The sequence below is a fragment of the Gallus gallus genome, chromosome 12 (assembly GCF_016699485.2).
Source record: "Gallus gallus isolate bGalGal1 chromosome 12, bGalGal1.mat.broiler.GRCg7b, whole genome shotgun sequence".
Lineage (NCBI taxonomy): Eukaryota > Metazoa > Chordata > Aves > Galliformes > Phasianidae > Gallus > Gallus gallus.
In genome coordinates, this window is record NC_052543.1 from 15266772 (window position 1) to 15289632 (window position 22861).

The 22861-nt window shown below is 40.2% G+C and overlaps 1 protein-coding gene across 3 annotated transcripts in view; it reads left to right on the forward strand.

Moving 5' to 3' along the window:
- The window catches only part of FAM19A1 (family with sequence similarity 19 member A1, C-C motif chemokine like), a 197202-nt gene that overhangs the window by 145126 nt on the left and 29215 nt on the right, over window positions 1-22861 (forward strand). For 2 of the 3 annotated variants that reach the window (XM_001234078.7, XM_004944676.5), the window contains one exon: window positions 16024-16164. In XM_001234078.7, the coding sequence (XP_001234079.3) occupies window positions 16024-16164 (141 nt within the window). The remainder of the gene's footprint in view (window positions 1-16023; window positions 16165-22861) is intronic. The other variant, XM_046900241.1, reaches the window with a different exon arrangement.

A 22861-nucleotide genomic window follows, 5' to 3' on the forward strand; every position in this document is an offset into this window, starting at 1 on the left:
GTACTTTCTTGCAGTTTATATTTTTTCTTTGTGAGTTCTGGACAAATTGCAAGCTCTTATTTTTATTCTTCTCCAGTAGCGCCTTTCATACAAAAAAAACTCAAACAGTTTAGAGAGAAAGAGTGAGAAAACATTCTGTTTATATAACTCCATTAATTTCAGAGGGGCTGTGCTGGGTCCGGAGTTTGCCAGGTAAACTCCTTAAGAGGTGTTCCATCTCATGCATAGAAGTAAGAAATGGATAATGCCATCTTGAGTCACAGTGTGGTGCAGTCTTCTCTGGGGTGGGACATGAGGACCTAAGGCCAAACTACATGCAATTCCAGGAGTAAAGAAATGGGTATATTTGTTTGGAACTACGTCATGAATTTATGTGCAGTGCAATTATTCAGGTCAGAATTCTGCCCCTTTTCCCACACCTTTTGTTGGCATTTGGCATTGTAGTTTTTAAGCATCTCCCACGAATGAAAGACACATTAATTCTTTGCCTGATGGAAATAAGCTATTTCTGTTTTATTCTTCATTGTAATTCTTACAGTATACAGAAGGGTATCAGAGTTATCTGCTTTAGCTTTACTGGGGGAAACCAGGTAGAGAGATTGGTTCTTCTGTGACTGAATATTCCCAATTCATCTGGCAATATAGTTCAGCTGTTCAAAGCTTGCATTTCCTTTCACACACACACACCAAATCCACCTTCTGTCAGGAAGTGACAAATAAGATGATAATGAATATCATGGTATGATGTCTGGGTGAGGCAATCCATAATTCTCTGCAAGACTTTCAAAAATCTGTGGGGTAACCATAAACCTTGCTGTCCTGTAGGACTGGTACAGTGGATGATACTTCCCAGAAGATGAGATGATGTCTGCTACTTTGTGGAATTACTGGGTTTTCTTGGGAGTCTGTTTCATTCCTATCTATAGGGAATTTGGCCAAAACAAGAGAGTAGATTTCATCATGTATTGCTTGCATCTTTTGCAATGATGACTTGTAAAAATGACTTTAAAATCTTTTTTTTTGTTTGTTTTTATAGTCTACAGCCAAGAATATCTATGAGTTTATGTTAAGCATCCACTTTAACAAAACCTATATTCCTTCAAGAATTCACAGTGCAGTTTTTACACTTTATGTTTTGTTCTGCTTTGTTTTTATGCCAAAGTCCCTGCTCTGCCTCTGGAGAATCAGAAACAAAGCCATAAAACCTAAAGCAGTTGACTGAGAGGCCCGAAAGTTAGATAACTGGCAAGAAGGGAGCAGAGATATCATCAGTCCATCATGCTGATGACCATCTGATGAAATTCACAGCATGATGAAAGTGAGGGTCGGTGAGTGAGCAGCAGCAGCTAAAAGCTTGTTTGTCTGGGGACATTGATCAGCGCATATTTTCAATCTTCTTAAATATCATCTCTTTTGAAGCAGTCACAGCTAGTAATTTATTTAGGACACAAAACCTTTAACAGAAAGAGGGATTAATCTTGGAAGAAAACTAACAGAGACAACAGCTTTGTGCCATTTCTTTTGTTTGTATAATTAATGTTCAACATTAAGCGTCCACTCGGCTGATACATGCATGGTACCAGCAAAGTAAATTCATTCAAATGCAAACAGTTTCTCTTGTATTGTGTTTGGAACTGTACGGTACATTTGTCCAGCTCCCTGGTAATACTTTAAAAGCTAATTACTTTGAAAAGTAAACAAGTATGCAAATATACATTAAGAAGTGCCAGTTGGTTGTTTTTGAGGTTTGGGGCTGAAAGAAACCAAGAGGCGAGAACGATGAGTTTGCTGAATTCCTGACAGTGCTGTATTTTCTGTTTTCTGCTGTAGCTCTCTGCAGTAGTTTTTTCTATTGTCAGTCTCCACAATACTTCCTTTATCCAACCCAGTTTAAAAAGAATCAGAATCAATGCTTCAAGATCGTGCATATTTTCATCTGAAGCAAGTCAACAAAACTGATAGTGGGAAGGAGACCACAAATGCCCAGGAGATTTGATCTGTTTGTGATATTTATTCATATGTTGAGCAGACCTCACAGATATCTTACCTACGTTGGCTGGGAATTATAGGCTTTGGATCACTGCAACGGAAACATGAAGGAACAGAGCAGGGAAGGAGAATGGGAAAACTGGGGCAGCTGTGTCCTGTGCTGAGATGAAAGGTCTCAGGCTTAAGGATTCCATCCCTAACACTACCACCGCTGAAGCTCAGGACCATAGATGTTACAAGCATGTGTGCTTTCTGCTCCATACCCTGTGCATTGATGCCATTATCTTAGATGTAAATAGGAGGGTAAGGACACAAATTTTGCACTTCGTTGGTTGCTAGTGATGCCAAGCATCCTAATTGCTAAGGCAATGGCAGTGAATTGTTTGTGTTCATGTACCCTCACTGCTCCTGCCTGGGTCTGAGAGGCCACCTATTCAGCTTTGCTCCTCACAGGTCCCTATCAGGAAAAAGGGAACTGCAGTTGCCCTCCAATGCCACACTTGATGGCATTGCATGATGTTCCCCAAGCATAACCAGCAAATGAGAGGACAAAACTTAACCCTTATAGATCTAGCCAGGACCTTAGATTTTACAATGATAAAACCGTATCTGTAATACTTAGATATTCACTAGGCAATGTTAAGTGGCTTCACAAAGGCAGATAAAGCTAATAGTTCACAACCTTGATAAATGGAAAATCCTGGTCCATATCCTTATGTGGGCAACCAGATTATTAAGGTCCTCACTCAAAACCTGGGGCAAGCAGCCCTACATCTTCTGACAAAGCAGTTATTTAGGACCTAGTGCTATCTCACTGAGATAGGAAACTTCTCACAAGAAAGGCCATCTCTTGGTTTGAGAAACAGCAGCCATTAGATTTCCATTCCAGCACCATTAATTCTCTGGAATGCCTGTGGTATGAAACTGTGATTGCATATCAGTCGCTCAGAACTTTTATTGAGTCTACAATTCCAATTTCAGTATGGCTAAACGTTAGCAACTGCTGTGAAAAGTATCTGATCCTGAAAGTGTTAATACATACATCCAGGCATTGTACAGGTAAGTTGTCCCACAGAGTGAATTATGCTTTCTAAATAAGAGAAGGGCTAGGATGTAAGTGACTGTGAGGAGGTGATTGCAACATCAAAGATGGAAATGGCATAAATGAACTTTATAATCATTTTGGTAGCTTACCTCCTCCAGACAATATGTAAATTATTGTGATGTATTTAGATAAAATTTGTAATTTTTCTGGATAAACTAATATATCACAACAAGGTTTTCTTGAACATTTTCTGTGGGCTTCTTTCTGTGGTGTTTGAAATAAGACCCACGTCCTAAAGCTATTATTGTAGCAACATGGATTTTCTGGCTGCATTACTTGTTCACAGATGGTTAGCCTTTGACATGGCAATGAGATTGTTCACTTCTGCAAGATGTTAGCACAGATCAATAAGAAAACTGTCTTACAGCAAGAACACCTGTTTGTCAACCAAGCCTGCCTTTAAGGTATTACTGATATTACATTTTTGTTTGTTCAGTAGAGAGCCAGTAGCTTCCTGGCTGCAGGGTTAAAAATCCCTCTTTGCTAGTGTGGTGTTTGTTAGCAGTAAGGAGAAAACTCTCTTTGGAAAAAGATACAAACCCACATCTCTGCGTTGCTGGATATCGGAGCAGGTTAGGCTGAAAACTCCGTTCCCCTTACTCCATTTTGAGCCACAGGGGTAGTACAGGTGCTAGTTCTGAGCCAAGCAAGAGAATACCTTCATCTTTTGAGTTTTAAAATAAATATTTGGGAACTGCTCTATCCAGGTTGTGGCTTGTTGGAAACAGGGCCTCAGCCCATCTGTCTGTGATGTTAAAATACGTTTTGTGACAGATGAGTCATAATAAAACGGATCCGCAAAATTTGAAAAATGGGCCCCGAAAATAGTGCAAGTGGAACTCGAAAAAATGTGAGCTAATAGAGCTGGGGTAAAGAAGTTTTCAACTATTGATGCTGGCGAATTGTTAGCTGTTACAGTGGGGAAGAAAAAGCCAGAATGTGATGGTGTTTTGTCAAAGAGCAGGAGATAGCGGTCTCTTCCTCAGTTGCCTGGTGGTGAGCACTGCTGGAGAGCACGGAGCGCCATTTCAATTAGATATGGTATTCCTCGTCCACCCTCGGTCTGTTGGCTAGTTTTTCTATTACCTAGCATCTGTCTCTGTTTCTATCTATTGCTTGTTTTCCATTCCTTGTCTGTTTCCATACAGCCTAAGCAGTAACAGATAAATGCCTGTGTAAATTTCAGTTTATACGCTGATGCACAAATATTTTTGAAACTTGATTAACTCATGTTTGTTGTCTGTGTTTAGCTAACAATACTGTACTGAAGAACAGAGTAGAGATAAATGCTAGGTTGGGAAAAGAGGACAGATTGCCTGTCTTAAAAGGAGATAATAATACTCCTCAACTTAAGAGCGCTGAATTTTTATTACTGTTAATAATAATGTTATTATTATATAGTAGAATCCTAAGACCATCAGTACCAGTGATGTCAGTGATGCAGAAAAGAGCTATAGACATAATTAAGGTGATGGAGGCAGGCTTATGAAGAAAGATGAAGAGAAGCAGCAAATGCACAGCTTGGCTAAGTGGTAATAATGATGATGGGGGATGTGATGACCATCTAAAATGTATCTGACATCTGTAAACACAGAATGGGGAGTAGTGGTGTTCAGTTGGTCATAGCATTACAATTAGGGTTAATGAGCAATACAGAGCAAAAGAAAACACAGAAATTTTTTTCTTTCGCTTTTCAGCCCAATAGTAGATCACATTAAGTGCTGGAATGTTGTCTTCAGAGGATCCTTTGTTGCACCAGCAGAAGCCCAATTGCTTAAATAATGTGAAAATAAATTGAGCAAGATGCTCATGAGTGTGCAGAGCGAAGCATTTTGTTACTGAGAAAGGAATGGGCAAGATGACCTCTTCTGCTTATAATTTCTAAACCTTTATTAGAAAGAGTTGGCAGAGATGCCCTAGTGTAGTATTTTTCGTTCAGGTATTTTTCATTATTTCCAATGGCAGCCCGTTTAAATTCAATGTAATACAAAATTTTCAAGATTGGAAACACAGGAGAGAAGGGAAAGGGGGAGCTGAACTGAGAATGGAAAAATTGAAACTGTCCAGAATGGTGAAGTTTCCCAGTTCTAAGGACCACTCAACACAGTTTAAGTAGTTGATGCTCCTGTTTCCTTGTTTGGCCTTCAGCTTACAGGTTACTCTCCCCTTTTTGATGAAGATATGAGTATTTCATAAGGTTTTCTGGATGTAGTGCTATATGGGGAAGAAACTGGAAGCCATTCACTAAAAAGAAATGAACTGTTTGAATAATAATCCCTTTGAGACATAGGGATTTTTCTGGATTTGAAATTTATTGATATTTGCCAATGAAGCATCAATATTTTTCACAAACAGTGTATCAGTTTAAAAAAAATCTGTTGAAAAGGCAACTATTAATTAAGAAAAAGCCTACCTCAAACTCTCAGAGATAGTACTTGGGTAAATACTGATCACTACCATGGGTAAACAGGAGGAAGAAAAATATCCACATATTCTGCCTGGCCTCTTTGGTTCTGTGCTCTCAGCACACTGCTGCTGTTTAACTAATAAAAAAATAAATTAATATGAATTTCAAGCCAACACTGTAATGTATCACACATTGCTTTGAAAGTAGGAAATTATGTGCTCACTAGATTTCATGCATTTTCACTCAAGTATGCAGCCCTTTTTATTTGTATTGTAAGGGAACGGAGTGAACTGAATTGCACATGTATTCAAAGAAGCAATACAAATCTGAACAGGAGCCAGATGATCAATTATCAGGAGGTAGTATTGCATTGTGTTGTTCACCATGAGCTTCAAGAGAGACGAGAAAGAAATTGTCATAGAGAGAAACATTCAATGCAGTTACAAAAAAGGTAAAAAGAGAGAACCAGAATAAATCACAGTTTGAATTGTGTGCTGAGAGCTGGAGCGGAAAGACAGAGCAAATCAAGGTGACAGGAAATAAAATATTGCTCATCAACAGCAACAGAGAGGAGAGAGACATCAAAATGTGGAGACTTGAGATAAAAGGCAGCTCAGAGTAGAGACTACTCAAAACTGTAAGGGAAAAGAAGACTTGAGAGTGATTAAATCAGTTTGGGAAATGAGAAAATCTGGCAGACTTGTTTTGTTTGAAATTAACGTCACTGAAACAAAGCAAAAAGAAGCAAATACAAGGAAGCAAACATTATTGCCCATAGTCCTCATCTTCAAAACACTTTTGAGGAGGAGGCAACCACCCTTCCACTAAGGCTTCTCATGGAAGTAGCCACAGTGAAGAGATGAAAATCGAGAGGAATGAGGGCTGAATCCCAGTGGGCATCATCTTCTGCATCTCTCCCTCACACTCAGACCTGTTTTGGTACAGATTAGACATCAAACAGTTAAATTATGCTTCAATCTGGATTAAATAGATTATTCTGACAAGGGAATTTTTAAAACTCATCAATTTATAACCCTAGTACATTAGCCTGGAAATTAAAATATTGCTCTCCACATAGCCAGCCTGTAACATTTCCATAAGTATTTCACTAAATACAGTTCAGTAATGAAAGGGCTATAAATTCCTTAGGCTGCAGAATATAAGGTTCTTCTGCTACAGAGAATGCATGTGGTGTAAAACACTTTCCAATGCAAAACCAGCTGATTGCTTCTGGTCCTTCACTTCCACCCTCTGTCTCTCTGTACCGTTGCACTTCCTGGAAAAGGGATCATTTTCTACTCAAGTGTGAGACCAGCTGCTGGTCCAAACGATATGAATGGCTCTAGGAATATATGGGATGGAATAATGTGCACACTCATCCGCTGAGAAATGACTGCTTGACATTGCGTGGCTCCAACAGAGTATAGAATTTACTGCTACTGCTCATGTCACACAGCACCTGTACAGTGACATTTTCATTATGTAACTTACAGACCTTTGTTTTCTTATTCATGAATTTTCTAGCAGGTGGTCGACCCCATTGACAAAAAAAGTTACAGCCACTATAGCAAGACAACCTACCTGTAAGAGATTCCATTTAAAACGTCTACCTTTTGATGCCACTCTACCATCTTAGTTTTACATGTTGATCAAATTCTCTCAGTCCTCTTCCTCCTTGTTATTTTATTTATTGCCATTCTTTGGAAGATTAATGCAGCTTCTGCACTGGTAATAATTCTCTATATCAGTTTGTCCTCAGTATCTATGCATTCCTGGCTCTCCATCACTGTACATTCTTTATGGTTCACATTACTTTCACCACCCCTTATCTAACTACTTCATAAAAACTGCCTCACGCATTTTTAAAGCATGACAAGAACATTACCATAAACTATGTTACTCCGCTCAGTAAACACATCATAGTATCTCCATAGGCTAATCACCTCAGTGGATAAAACTATCTGGGGATGAATTCATTTACAGCAATCATGTCAAAAAACAAACTGTGTAGAATCACATGCTTCTGCTTTTTGATGAGTTTAAGGACCCTGCATCATTTTGTTTCCACTGGAAATCTGGATTTTAAAATTGGTTATTGATGATCTTTTAAATTGCTCCATACTATTATCAGTGTTTTTAAAAATTCCTAATCTTGAAACTTTTTCAGCAACTGCTTTTCATGGATACTCCCATGTTCATCTCTCAACAACATCTGTACCTCAATCATGTATTTCTTACCAGCTTGATTTTTCCATCTGAAAAGAGTATCATCCTATCTCTCACTGTGTCCATTTACTAAGACTCATTCCATTTGACATCCATTCTTTGGATTGCCTTGCAATATCCTGTGGTTCACCTCAATTTTTCTGTTAGGACATTTTCAAGCCTAATTCCAGTATGGATTTTCTCTGCACTCTGGCAAGGAACTGGAGATGTCAATAGCAGGATAGTTCATCTCTCCACAGCTTTGTTTGCACCGTAGGTCTTTTCTATCTCTAGCTTATACTGCTGCCTGCAGTTTAAGTTATAGAAGGAGCACTGCCTGAATGCGGGCATAGTACATGTATTTTCCCCATGTTATATTTTCAGATCCTCTCTGAAGAATCAAATATTAAACTTTGCAAACCACTCAAGCGACAAAGAGCAAGATTTCTGTAAAGATTCAAGATTTTCTGCTCATCTTGTCCAGGCTGACATCACTTAGTCAAAGAAATCCCATTTACAAGTGATACAGAAATTCACTGACAATTAGAGTCATGGTGCCTATTACTTTTTTTTTTGTATCAATCTTAAGTTTTCTCAAAAATAATATTCTTCTCTTTCTGAGCTGTCGAAGCACTGCCTCTTCACATACGTCTCTTAATGTCATTCAGGAGCTGTAAATCCTGCCAAAACTTCTAATTTCTAGCCTTCATTTCTTGAAGTTGCTGTAAGCTGATCTCCCTTTGAAGTAGAAAAATCTCATTAAAAGACTGAAGATCCCCACTAAGAGGACGTTGGATTCTTGGCTGCCTCGTGGGTTACATCTCTGCCTTTTGTAGTTCATCTATACAAGAATGCTAATAGTACCTATTACAATTCACTTTCAACACTCCCTGTGACAAAAAAGCAATCAGACGTACAGGATATGTGCACGGCCCTCTGCAGGCAGCGCTGCCTGAGAGCTTATACTCTGCTGCCTATCAGGAACAGCACACGCACACGATAGGTGGGATTTTCTCCTAAGTTCTGTCATTTAGACATGAGCATAGAGTACACAGGCATGCAAAATCAGAATCAAGCCTACCAACAATGTTATTAAAAGCTAGAAGCAAGCTCCTCATCAGCGTTCCTCCCCAGCCCCTCTTGCCCCGTTGTCCTGCTGCACCCAGCGCTGGTTATTGCGCTGCCATTGGAAATGCAGTGTGCCAGAGGCAGGAGCTGCTCGAAGCCTGCCTTGTTTTCCTGGATACCATTTTTCCTTTGATTCATCTTTAAGAGATTTCTTTTTTTTTTTTTTTTTTTTAATATGCATAAGAATAAGGTCCTGTGCAAATTTCTCAGGAGATCAATTTGCAAGGCTCTTTAGTAGAAAGACCTATTCTCTAGTGTGTATATTGGTTTGATATGGAAATCCATAAGCCTGCCCTAGATCCACCCACATCTTATACACTGGTGTGCTCTGCGTTTTCTTTGTGAATTTGAGAGTAGAATCCATACTGTATTTCCTTTTCAAAAAACACTTATTTTTAATTTCTGTGAATAAACCAGCTATTGCAGATCAGAGTCTATTCCAAGTATAAGTATAAGAATCTGTAAATCTCCCAGATAAAAAGCCTCCTGTGGCTGATGGGAGAGCATTAGTAGAAAATTATAAAAGGCTACAAATCCATGTGTTAATTAGAGCTTTGCATATCCCTGTTTTCGCTGTTATACTGAATGGGAAATAAAATACAAATGCAAAAAAAAAAAAAAAAACCACAAAAAACAAGTCATGAGTTAGTATTCAAATGAAATATTAACATTCCTTTGAACAAAATACTTTACAGATAGTATTTTTTTCTTGTTGGTATGGATTTTTTTCTGTAGAAAAGTTTGATTTCATGGAAAGGGCCCTTTCTGTCAAAAAGGGTCTTAGAAAATTAACTTTGAGCACAGTGCTCCAGAGCACCAGAGATGTCTTTGCTGAATGCACATTGCCCCTCTTAGCTTTGAATTCTGACTCTAAAATCAGTCAGAGCTTTTACCTCCTATGAAATTTGTTCCAGCTGTAGAGGACCTGCTTTGCCCAGCAGTTCTTGTCCAGGCTCAGATCGCGTGTACCACAGGTCAGTGTGAGCCAAGAGGATTAGTCTGATGAGAAATTAGGGTCATTGTATCAGTGATACAGGAATTAGGGCTCTGAACCCTGCACCACCTGCCAGGAAAGCCGAGCTGTGAGCTCCACGAGTATTCTTTAAATGATCAGACATCATAAGAAGCTTCAGTAGCATCTTGAAATGAACCAGGATCATAGGATCATTAAGGCTGGAAAAGACCACTAAGATCACCAAGTCCAACCCCAACCCATCGCTACCAGCCCATTGACCATGTCCCCCAGTGCCACATCTCCAGGGCTGTGGAACATCTCCAAGGATGGTGATTCCACCACTCCCTGAGCAGTTGTGCTACTGTCTCACCTCTCTTTCTTGGAAGGCTTTTTTCTAGTATCCAACCTGATGATATGAATCTGTTGGAGTCCAAATTTTTGTGACTTCCTCATGGAAATACTTGTTCTGATCTTTTCCAAACAAATAGCATTTTCAGTGCAGGAGATACCCTCTCTCTCCAGAACTCTCTCATAGCAGCAACGTTCACAAAAATGATATCCCAACCTAAAACTTAATGATTCACAGTGGGAATCGTGTGTGTTGCGCGGAGTGCTCCACACTGAAAATAATATATGTGCCACATAATGACAAAGAAAATACTGAATATTAATGAAAGTATAAATATAAATTTAGGAAGCAGAACACTGCAGCCTATTCTGATCCCCAGGGCAAAAGTAATGTGGTGTATAACCAGGAGGCACACAGAACACGTGCAGTGAGTTACAAATACCACCCTTACTGCAACGCCGCATATAATTAGTAGCCCATGAATCTATTTATGTCAGTTATCGTAATGGGCAAGCATTACATGTGAATTAGAAACCTGCGTTCTGGCTTAACACTACAATTTTACACTTTCATTCATTTTTATTTTTATTTTTGAGGGTACCTTTGTGTTATTAAACGTTCATGGGTCCAATTCAGCTGTTCTGTAACTTGGTGGCACTCCAGCAGCTGAGCTGCAGTTATCCCCCCTCGCCTTCATCAAAATACATAGCAACCCCGAGCCCTGCTTGCTCTGCAGCCACTGTCACTGTGAAGAAATGTGTCCTGTACACTTGAGCCATCTCTGGAGCAGAAACAGCGTGTCAGAGGATGATATGTAAAATAAAAATGGGAGTATAATTGCAGTGGGGCTATCATGAGTAGCATGGGGACTTTGTTTTTCCATTTGTATGCGCATTGCTGTTAGAAGCAAAAATGTTCCTTTGTAGGTAATAGAGTAGTGGCTTATTATTTCTTAGAGTAAAGTAAAATATGATATTTTCCCCTGAGCGCAGTGTAGTCTGTGGTTCTGGCACATTAGCTGGCATAAACATTTTGATTAAAGCGTATGAATGTATTAATTACACCTGGGAAGTTTCCAAAGCTTATTCAAACTACAAACTTCAAACTGCTGCCCCCAAATCTGAATCCTTTTTAGAAACCATCACAGCATTACCTTTTCTTTCTCTAGGATGTTTATATAAAGACATGATGTGGCAAATGTGCAATTTTTATATGCACTGGTTTCTGTAAGCACTTGTGCAGTGTATCTGTAAGCATCTGAAGAATTTTTGCCATCATGTTTGGGTTTTATTTTTTTCACTCTAAAGAACTTTAATTCTGTTTAAAGTTTTCTGTGACCACCCCCAGGTTTAGCAGTATCTGCATATACTTAAGCAGTTTTCAGAATAATGTCACTGGGTGTATGATTTCAGATAGGATGACAGCACTGGAACACAGACCTAACTGAGGCTGTCCATATGATTTCCTTTGTTTGTTTTCCTGTAGTTACTGTATATGGTGTAACAGAGGGCAGAATCTGACCAGCAGAGCATATAAAGTTGTCTGGGTATCACTGTTTTTCTGCAAGAAACAATTTCTCATAACAACCTTCAGCTGAACCAGGTTGTGTGATGCACTGAAGATGAGATAGAAACAAATGCAACAGAGGGTCTGAATTCTAAAATCACTGGGCATATGACCCCAAAAAGAAGGGCCTATCTGATCTATCAGCTGCCTGTGCCTCTGCCAAACAACCCAAGAAGTCTCACCGAAGCACTGCTTTGCTCATGCATTCATGCACACACGCATTCATTATGACTGACCTGCCCTAGGAAGGTCCATTAAATGGAGCTCATTTCAAGCACAGATGGTCCTGAATAGCTTAATGTCTGCCTGGTGGCCAGAATAAGTGAATTCTTGATGGTCTTAGACTTCTGATCACATACATGCAGCCAAGGAGGAAATGAAAACATGTTTATCATTTTGATAAACAACCTTTCTCATTGCTGCAGGATGCTCAGTGTAACTCAGTGGAGTCAAATACTATTAAATTGTCATCACTGTCAAAGAGAGAACGTATAAGTTTTGCTACCTGAGTCATAGTTAATGACTTCCACAATGCATAACACAAATCAGTAGTGCTGTTTTTCCTTTTTTATGTTTGTTTACTGATAAGTTCAGGCTCTGCTAGAATACAGAGGCAAGTTATAATTTTGAAGTGCAAAATATGCTTTTATTATTACCTCTCAGCTAGAGATATAAAGAACAGAGATGACTAGAAGATGGCTTCTTGGCTTCTGCCAGGCGTGCACTCAGTGCCTGTAGCTGATTAGGTGTTTTAAATCACAGCCATCCACTGTAGGTTCGTACTTACGATAAAATATTTCACTCTGCGGTGTGTAAACTCAAGGTGGCTTTATAACAGAGATAAAAAATGAACGTGTTTTCAGGAGTTAGGTGTCCTCCAATTAGAATTAATCCATTTGCAGGCAGTAGCAAACAGTTGTCCCTGCCTTACAGTAAGAATGATAGGTAATTTCTACACTTTAAAAATGCAGAATAAAGTCTTCCAGGAAGCTAGGACATATGAGGATGGTCATAATGCCATGGACAGTTGCAATCCTTGGTAGTCCAAATTCCTTTCCAGAATTTGATTCTGTCCCTCAGATAGGTGGCAAATTCCCAAATTTCAGGGCATCCTGAACTGAGTGCTCAGAAGAGGTCCTCTGCTTTTCCTATCAAATCCTGCTAAGGATTGTTGTCAAAAAGATGTAAGTCATGATAGGACATTTCTGTTCATCTCCAAAGTTTCTTGAAGAAAGAGCAAAACTGCTCCTGATTTGTGAGTTCCTATGCATTTCTAATCTTCCCATTTTCCTGGAAGAGGGGAAATAGCAAATAAACAACCAAAGAAAGGTATTTCTCTTGCCTTCTTACCTAAGCAACCACCTCATGGGATGTAGCTGTCAGCAAGACATTCAGAACGCTCTTAACTGAGATGTGTTGTTTCGGGTGCTTTCCTCTCCTTTTAAAATCAATGGAAAATCCCCTATTGACTTAAATGAGTTGGATAAGCCCATTATTGTAGAAACAAAGCCAGAAGACACATTAGCTCAGTAGACCATGAACTGTTAAAAAAAAAAAAAAAAAAAAAGCATCATTTCTGTTGTTTGTGACAAAGATTCAAACTTCCACTGCACTCAGACTATCAGGTCAATAATCCACACTGTTATTTAAATCCATGAGTATTCCTTTGTAACAGATAGGAATGGCTCCCAAGGAGAAGTTTGGAGTCAATAATCCATGTTATTTGAAAGTCCATCAATTTTGAAATACGTTTATGCAATATATATATTTTTCTGCCTACCATCCAGGTAAACCCTGGTCGGCACTACAAAATGTGTTTGAGTACTGTTTCCTCAACTGGGAAGACAATGAAAAATAATGTTGTCTGGCATCTCTTCTCATTTCCATGACAGTAATGGAACAGAAGGGGGAACATTCCAGTATCTGAATATCCAAGGGTGCCCTGAGGGTTGAAATCCATACTTACCCAGCAGGATTAGAGATGTCATTTTTGACTGGATACCAGTTTTGATTCAATAAAATGTAGTCCTCATGTGAGGAGATCTTTAGTAAGCAGTGTCAAACTCTAGGCAGGTGAACAAAATGTACTGACTCTCCAAATGCTATGCTTCTTGTGAACAACATCTTTTTTTTCTTCCCTTTTAACTAAAAGTTGACATATGTAATTTCAACACCAAAACAGCAAACAGCATCAAGAGAGAACAAATGTCATAATGCACCTGCACTGCACAAACAATCTTTGTGTTCTGCAGCATGAAGTCCAAAATGTTCTCTGTGCACCGTTTAAGTAGTAGTTTTATTAACAATTCACCTCTTGGCAGCGTGTGAGGTTGCTACTTCCATGCTACATCTCCCATGGAATGGCTTCAGTGGAATTAATCTTTGATATTAAACCTGAGAAGCTCAAGCAACTAGACAAATGGAAGTAAGGGGAAAATATTTTCCTTTTGCTCAAGGAAAAAATTTCCAGCTATGGTTCTGCTGATGTTTCCATCCAAGAAACAGACACTGCGGAGAAACTTCATAATGCATTGCATAATCTTTAGCACTAGCAATAGCATTACTGTGGGTATATTCTTATATTTTTATAGTTGGCACAATTAAAAGTTCCAATTAATGTACATAACTATCCAGAGGTAACAAAAGGGGTTTTTACATTGCTTTTATAGTTTTGTTATGTTTTCCCACTCCTGTGCAGCCATGCACTTCGAGTTAAATTCTTTACTGCTGCAACAACTTGAGCTTCCACATTACAATTAAAGGTGTTATAAAGCTCATCAACCACAACCCATTATTTTGAATAGATAATCAAATGAGAAAGACTAGCTCATGTGGTTATTAGTACTCATACAGGAAATTAATAGAGAAAATAAAGCATTTAGTTTATTCACAGATATTTACCAGACAGTATACATAGTCTAAAATTAGAAATACTTATTACCACGTACATTATTTTTATTGTTGTATTTGCAATCAATAAAATCACAAATCCTTCTTCTCTTAGGACATGACCATAAGATGAGTCAAACCAATGAGAATGTTTTTATGGCTTTCAATATGATTTGGATGGGGGAACAGGGAGTTTATGTGAAGAACTATTTCTTAGAAAAACACAAGGATTTGGTGCTGAGTTGATTGTCACAATTCCTCTTACTCCTAAGAGACATCTAAATGACCTTTTGTCACATAATGGCTTTCTGAACTGTTGAGATCTCTCTTCTGTGGTACCTACTGGCTTTCAAAAATCCCATGTCAGCAGACCAAATGCACCTGACAAGTAGTACATGCAGTAGCATTTCTTTCCAGATGAGGCAGTTATTTTCTGCAGTCATGTCTCAAGCTTGCAGACTTCGTGCTTAACCCCAAGACCATACAGCCCAAGCTCATGTACCTTAATGGATGTTCACAAGCTTTGATGCACTGACTCATCCAGGAAGGCCAAATTCCTTCTTCCAGATGTGGGCCAGCATCTATGCACGCTCACAAGCTCTCAAAGCTTTTTCAGTAAAAGAGTGAATGTCAAAGTGCCAATCCTTGCACTGCATTGCTGAGGTGAATGGGAATGGTACATGTGACAATTCCTATGTGACCCTATGACTTCATATCTCTGCCTATCACTCCTTTGTGTACTTCACCCAAACAAATAATTGCAAATAATCCGAAGGGGCAATGAAGGAGAGGACAAATTAATCCTTGCCCATGATGACAATGCTTTCTGGCTTAAAACTGCCCATTTTGTGAGTGGGGTAGTGGAGGAAAATGCTGTTGCACCATTCTGTAGTTTGGAGAGGCTCGTTACCACCCACTATGGGCTGTGATCTGGCTTAAAATCAAATACTTGGAGAAAAGGTTTTTTTCTAGATGGATGCCTATAACCCCTGTCTTTGTACAAGAGAATATTGGGGAGAAAGGTCTTCCAGTATTACAAGCATAAAAACATCCAAAAATTATTTCATTTAGCATGCAACATAGGTAGTACATCACCTGCATTTCTTCAGGCTCAGAGTGTGACTTAATCCATTTTCTTAGTTCAAAAGTCTACAGATGTCAGAGAAGCTTCTAATACATGACAGGCAAAAAATATCTGCTCTAGAGGGACATTAATCTGCATTTCCTATAAGAAGTATATCAACATCTGTCTTAGTAAGGGTCACACACAATGGGAGAAAAATAGCGCTGTAGTAGTGGCTGTATAGAAGCCACGCAGACACATGGACAGTAGCACGCTGGGTGCTTTAATTAACCACTTCTGCTCTTCCTAATCAGAATGTCAATATTGTCTCTTTCTTCTTTCCCTTTTTTTCTCTTTTTTCTGCCAGAAGGAGGAACGTGTGAAGTTATAGCAGCACACAGATGCTGTAATAAGAATCGAATTGAGGAAAGATCACAAACAGTAAAATGCTCCTGTCTACCTGGGAAAGTGGCTGGGACTACACGAAACAGACCTTCCTGTGTTGATGGCAAGTAGCTTCTCTTGTATATATGTCTCTGTATCTGTACCAGCCAGTAAATAGCTTCAAGTCTATAGATTTCACGTAGGAACTTTGCTGTGTTTTCTGTTCAGCTCAACAGGAAAGCTGTATGGTGCACATGGATCACATCAAGGTTTACTCACAAAAATATGAGTAAAGCATTCAGTACAGCCACTCAGATCAGTGTAAAAGATATTGTGGCAGGATGAAGTCCTTAATAAATAACTGGACGAAATTATTCCTTACATCACTTCAAGGGTACCCAAAGTAAAACAGAAGAATCAGTGGGTAATGTAGACTGGAGAACTTTGTAGACAGAGCTTAGAGGTTTTTACATTCAGCACTAAGAAGGTGAAAGACTGGGGGTACCTTCAAGGGATGAGAACCTAATGTTTTCTCAGCAAGTATTTGTGGTGAACGTGCGTTTGGTTTATATGTTAAAGACTAAAAGAAAATATTGCATGATTTCAAAAAGACTTTCAAAGTCTTAAGTGATGAGGCAGTAATCTGTACCTTGTTAGGCTGGGAATGCTGTTCAGCTTCTGAACTCATAACTAAAAACACACTATGAATGAATCTCTGGATGACTGCACTTTAATCCACAATCTGTCATTTTGTTATTGCTCAATTAACTCAATAAAAAGAAACTTTTCTATTGAGTATACTCAAAAAAAAAAAAAAAAAAAAAAAAAAAAAAAACCATAGGTGAAATCTACCACTGATCTTAGCCAAAGATCAGCTGTACAAGCCTTGAAAGGTTTCATGTTCTTCATTGGGTCGTGAGAAAGAGAGGCACTGGGTAGAGCAGACACCATTAATTCAGATCTCATAATTCTGCTCAGAGGGCAGGAGCTCAAAGAGTGCTCTGTTAAGAAAAGAAAGCTGGGTGCAGGTGTGGACTGGAGCCTAATTGCTTTGTCAGGATTACAATAAAAAGAAATGTTTTTGTCTGGAATTTTGAAAGAAGTGAAGGATAAAACAATGACTAATATAAAAGTGCAAAGCTAGTTCCATTGAAGTCACTGGTAAGATTCACAGTGACTTCAAAGCCCAAAAATGTGAACTACAAAGGAATGTCTTCCCCTTTCAAGTTTAGTTGTTGTAGTCAGACCATTGCGTCTTTTGAGGATGGCTGGTGAACAGTTCAAAAGCCCAATATGTTGCTTGTAAAAATTAATATAATGGGTATTTCCTTTGGCCTTTGTTTTATCCCAGACTTTGCTTTGTGACTTTTGACATACTGAATGGTGTTAAGTCAGATCTTTGACCTGTTTGGTGCAAAAAACTTCCTGTCAGAGATCTGCACATGGCAATACTTTAACTCACATGAAGATCTGGAGTTTGCTGTCTCTTTTTTACATGTGTACATTTAAAAAGGTCGTGTACAACTTGTTACCTTGTTCACCTATTGCAGTGAAAGGATGGAGACCTTTTAGCCACATTGGGTTTTACAGTGTGGATGATTTCCGGCCACAATCCATCATTCAGAAAGCTTATTTGGATCCATTACTTTACTGGGGACGTTCAGGAACAGCAGTATACTCTCAGCCAAACAGGTCAACCACCTTTGAGGTGAGAGGAACCAGAAAATACCATGTCAGCAGTCTGACTCATATTAGTAGTGATGATTACCTTTAGCTGTGTGTATTAAAAAACCTGAATCTCAGTCTTGCCCTGTTTATACCATTAGCCAAACTGTGACTTGATGGGATCAGAAGAAAACTTTTGGTGTTTCTCAGTCCAGTAGCATCAGAAAACACATCAAGGCCAATGCTTGACTGTTTACTGGGAGAGTTGCAATCAGAATTGTTCCACACACACACACGCACACACACAAAGGCTGTTTTTATTTTGATTTTGCTTTGTTACTACTCAAAACACTTCCTTAAAATATGTGGCTGAGGGCTGCAATGAGTATCGGTGGTTCTACCAGATATTAGCATTGTTTGAGGTGTGGTAACTTCAAACAGGCTTTAAAATAACTTTGTCACGACAGCATCAAACATGAAGATTATACCAACACTATCACATTTGAGTCAGGACTGTAATGTCCACCCATCATTCTTCTTTGACCTAATCTTCATGCAAAATTGGTGTCACCTTTCTGAATAGGATAAGATTTTCTTCTGTGGCACAAATCAAGTTCTCTGGGTGAACCAGAGAGCAGCAATGAGCAAGTAACATCAGGGAACTGATTTGTACACTCAACTCATGTCTTCTTCTTTTGCTTTCCTTTTCCTTTCCCTTTTCGTTTTCCTTCTCTTCTCTTCTCTTCTCTTCTCTTCTCTTCTCTTCTCTTCTCTTCTCTTCTCTTCTCTTCTCTTCTCTTCTCTTCTCTTCTCTTCTCTTCTCTTCTCTTCTCTTCTCTTCTCTTCTCTTCTCTTCTCTTCTCTTCTCTTCTCTTCTCTTCTCTTCTCTTCTCTTCTCTTCTCTTCTCTTCTCTTCTCTTCTCTTCTCTTCTCTTCTCTTCTCTTCTCTTCTCTTCTCTTCTCTTCTCTTCTCTTCCCTTCCCTTCCCTTCCCTTCCCTTCCCTTCCCTTCCCTTCCCTTCCCTTCCCTTCCCTTCCCTTCCCTTCCCTTCCCTTCCCTCCCCTCCCCTCCCCTCCCCTCCCCTCCCCTCCCCTCCCCTCCCCTCCCCTCCCCTCCTCTCCTCTCCTCTCCTCTCCTCTCCTCTCCTCTCCTCTCCTCTCCTCTCCTCTCCTCTCCTCTCCTCTCCTCTCCTCTCCTCTCCTCTCCTCTCCTCTCCTCTCCTCTCCTCTCCTCTCCTCTCCTCTTTCTCTTTCCAACTGTCTACAAATGACTTGCAATTTTCTTCAGTTGCCTCCATTAGCAAAGCAGTCTTGTGGTCACTTTTTTGTTGCAGGCAGAGATTTTTTTTTGGAAGCTACACGTACTACACTTTAGTACTCAGTATACCCAGCATGAGTGTTTGATCAGACACAGGTATAGAACACCTTTTCTACACTGATGTAGCCTGGTCACTAACAACAAATGTGAAGGAAGTGGGCACAGAGGCCAAGTGACCCCCGGGGTTCCTGTGTAAGTACTAAAAGAAAAGCTTTAGAAATATTCTCGCAGCTTGAATACTTCACATCATTGCTCTAAAAACATAGCAGGAGTACCAAATATTCATAATTTTAGTACTGTCACTTTCATACAGCAAATAATGTACATGTTACCATATCATTTACAGAGGTATTGAGCCATTCTATGTACTCAGCAGGTGGTTTTGCCCATGTGTTCTTCAGCGCCTTGAATAATACATAATTTGTTCAACAGTACTGAAGTTTACTGTGTTATGGTTAATGATGCTCTCAGGCACACATTTTTGCAGTGCTTGAATTCCCTGTTCCCTTCTCTTCACTCTTCCTTCACTCTCTTTCAAACTGTCAGAGCCAGTCAGCATCTTTTACACAATTCTCTGTGAAACTGATTGGACCACAGAGTATACGATAAAAGAAAAGCACATGCACTGGCTTTAGAAATTGGTCAAGAAGGGACCATCTCACAGGCTGTGCATGTTGAACATTCTTAGGAAATGAGAGCTTTTTAGCACTGGTCAAAATCAGTGCGAAAGGAGGAAGGCGTTACTAAAACTATTCCCTGTTTCTGTGCATTTTCTCTCCCTCCAAGCTGTTCCTCTAGGAAATGTCACTGCCGGGGTCTAAGCGATCGCCCTCCATGTTGTCAGCAATACAGGATTTAAAGTGTTAGCTCCCACAGAGCAGGACCAGTGTGCTAGCTCCCCATTCCTGCTGCTGGCCTGCTTTATACCAGCCATGCATCAGGGCAGAGGGAAATCACTCACTGATACAAACAATAAAATGAAATGAACCCAGTGTTTCCCATTCTCCTAGCCTGGCCTTGGAGCACATCAGCTTTCAAATCATTCCGTAATATATGAAATATTCACTCGCATGTACATACTTCAGGTTTCTATTAGTTTGAGGGCCATCCATCACTAGCCACCATGCAACCCTGTGAATTTACATCAGACTTTGTCAGGATAGTGCTAACAAACTCGACACAAGTCTTAATGACTCTTGGGAGCACCATGACTTTTAATGCCATTCTGGGCCAGCACCTCACAACTCTCCCTGTGCTACTGATTGTAGATACTGCACATTATTTTTCCCTGTACATTATTAGGAGCAGGGAGAGGACAGCATTCATCAGCACTTGGGCCCTTTGCTGGCGTTCACCCTCCTTGCTCTTATCCAAGGCCTACAAATAAAAACGTCATGGCCCATAGGTCGCTCCTTGGGCAGGCAGTAATTGCAGCCACACTGTTGACAAGAGCAAAGTTATTTTATTTTTAAATTACAGACAGGTTGCTGGCTGTAAAGTGAGCATTCATAATTAAAGGGCTGTGCTCCTGCACCAGCAGAGGCTCAGCTCACCCCTTGCCGGAGCCTGAGATGGTTCCTGCCCACACACCCTATCCCAGCTCATACCAGCTAGAGATGGGCTCAGGAAATATGGAAAGCTCCCAGAGTGAGAGCAAGATTCGAGCCCTGCAGAGTCAGATGAAAGATTCCCATTGACTTTGAGTCAGATCCTTAGCAAATACTTTGTTAGATATAATTCTGTATCTATCAGCACTTACATCGAGTGAAAATGGTTCTCTGTCACAAAGCCAATGGTTTTCTATTTATCTTGTGTGTACTTTAGGTGGTATCACCAAAAAGCCCTTTTTTTGTGTTTTTTTCTCCCCACTCTGTGAAAATACTTTCAATCAATTTTTATTTCTTGAAGAAAAAAGGAGAAAAAAAAAGATGTTTTTTTGCGATGGAAGGAGTCAGCTTCTCATCCCTCTAGCTGTGCTTCAGCCTAGATGAGAGGAGATCTCAGGGTCCCACATTATTAATGCACTGTCTGTATGAATAACGAGCAGGCTTGGTGAATTATTTCACACTCCTGGGAAAATCTATAGCCCTGTCCTTCTGCAGCACCACGGAACCGAGCGGGAGTCTCGTATTTTTTGATTTGGTGAATTCAGATGACTTCATTTGTGAAGAGGAAAAAAATGTATCTGCTCCCCACTGACACCCATTTAGTAAGCTCAAAAAAAAAAAGAAAAAACTCACAGCGTATCGCATACACTATTAAATAGAGGCAGAGAGAGAAGCCTAACTTTGTGCTGGAATATTTTCAGACTTTGCTTTTGTCTGGAAACACGTCTTCTTGAAATGTCCTTGGAGCTGCCCTGCCATTGCAGCCGGTGCAGAGGAGCTGACTTCATGGAGGGCCATCCCCCTCAACGTAGCACCCAGTGCTGTTTGGAAGTGTAGGCATGTTCTGGTGGCTGAGGCACACCATGCGAGGATATTCAGGGGTCGAATCTGTAGCCAACATGGGCTGAAATTCCCATCTGTGCCATGTGCGTGCTGCCTGCAGACCTTGGCCAGGCACTGGGGAGAAGCAGACGGATGAGCTTGTCTCCTGAGTGAGGATGGCGCTGCTATTGAGATCACCTGAGCACATCTTCATCTCTGCTATAATTTATCTCCCTACCCACATTTATATTTCTTTCTTTTCCAATTGGCATTGTGGTTTCCTGCAAAGCAAAGCAATCACCCCTCTAATACCATGCCCAAAGAGCTGACTAATCCACCCCTGATGGAATATTGAAGTGTGCACAGCTCACACTTCAATCCCAATGATTTTCTTCCACGGGAAAACATTTTTTTTTATTCTGATTTTGTTGTTGCTTTTCTTTTTTAAGAAGGGAAAAAGCCATCAGCATGGCTGTACCTCCACCTGCACAGGGTGGGCAGGCACTTTCCACACCCCAGCTGGCAGCCTCAGTGCCCACACGAGGGAGGAGAACCCTTGCAGCTACCAAGGTGCACAAGCAGCCACTTTACAATGAAATTAGAGCCCAGCACGGCTGCTTAGCTGCAGGAAGGCACACAGGAACATAGAGAGGAAAGTAACATTTCTCTAAAATACTTCTCATAAGCCAGCCAGAGGCTAAATGGAAAAGCAGTAGGAGTTTTCTTGTCCTACAGGTGGAATTAAGTGTTAATCATAATACTGGAAAGGGGGTTTTGGAGGCAGAGGTAGCAAACTGGCTGGAGAAAGAGCTTTGTTACCAAGCACTGAGTCTGTATGGAGCGATCTTGCCAGCTCATGTAGGATGTGTGGCAGCTCAGGAAGCACAGGTTTGAACATTTACACTCTGCTTTTAAATAAAAAGAGGTTATCTGTGTCGTGGGACATGGAACTCATGTGTGGTATCAGTACGACAACCAAAATGCATCCAGAAAGGACTGGACACCCAGAGCCAGGTTTTCAGCTGTGGAAATCCAGAGAGAGCCGCTGGTTTACACCAAATGAGGACATGGTTTGTTGAATTTAGGAAAATGAAGAGAATGGTGACTGGCTATTAATCCTTCTTACAGTGTTTAGGGAATGTCAAGAGCCAGCATTCAGCTAACCAGTGGCCAAGGGGAGCTTAGAGAAACATTAAGGTCGGGTTAGCATCTGTACTACATCTCCTTGCACCAAACCTCTGCAGTAATTCAGATGATAATTTATCTTTGTCAGGAGGGACCATATTTCTCAGTGGCTAATTCTGCATAGGGTCACGTCGTACATCTTTTCTGCATCAGATACTGTGTTTTCAGTGTGCCAGGGCTGTGAAAGGCTGCTTGTCTACAGGCATCTCCAACGTGGTGGAGAAA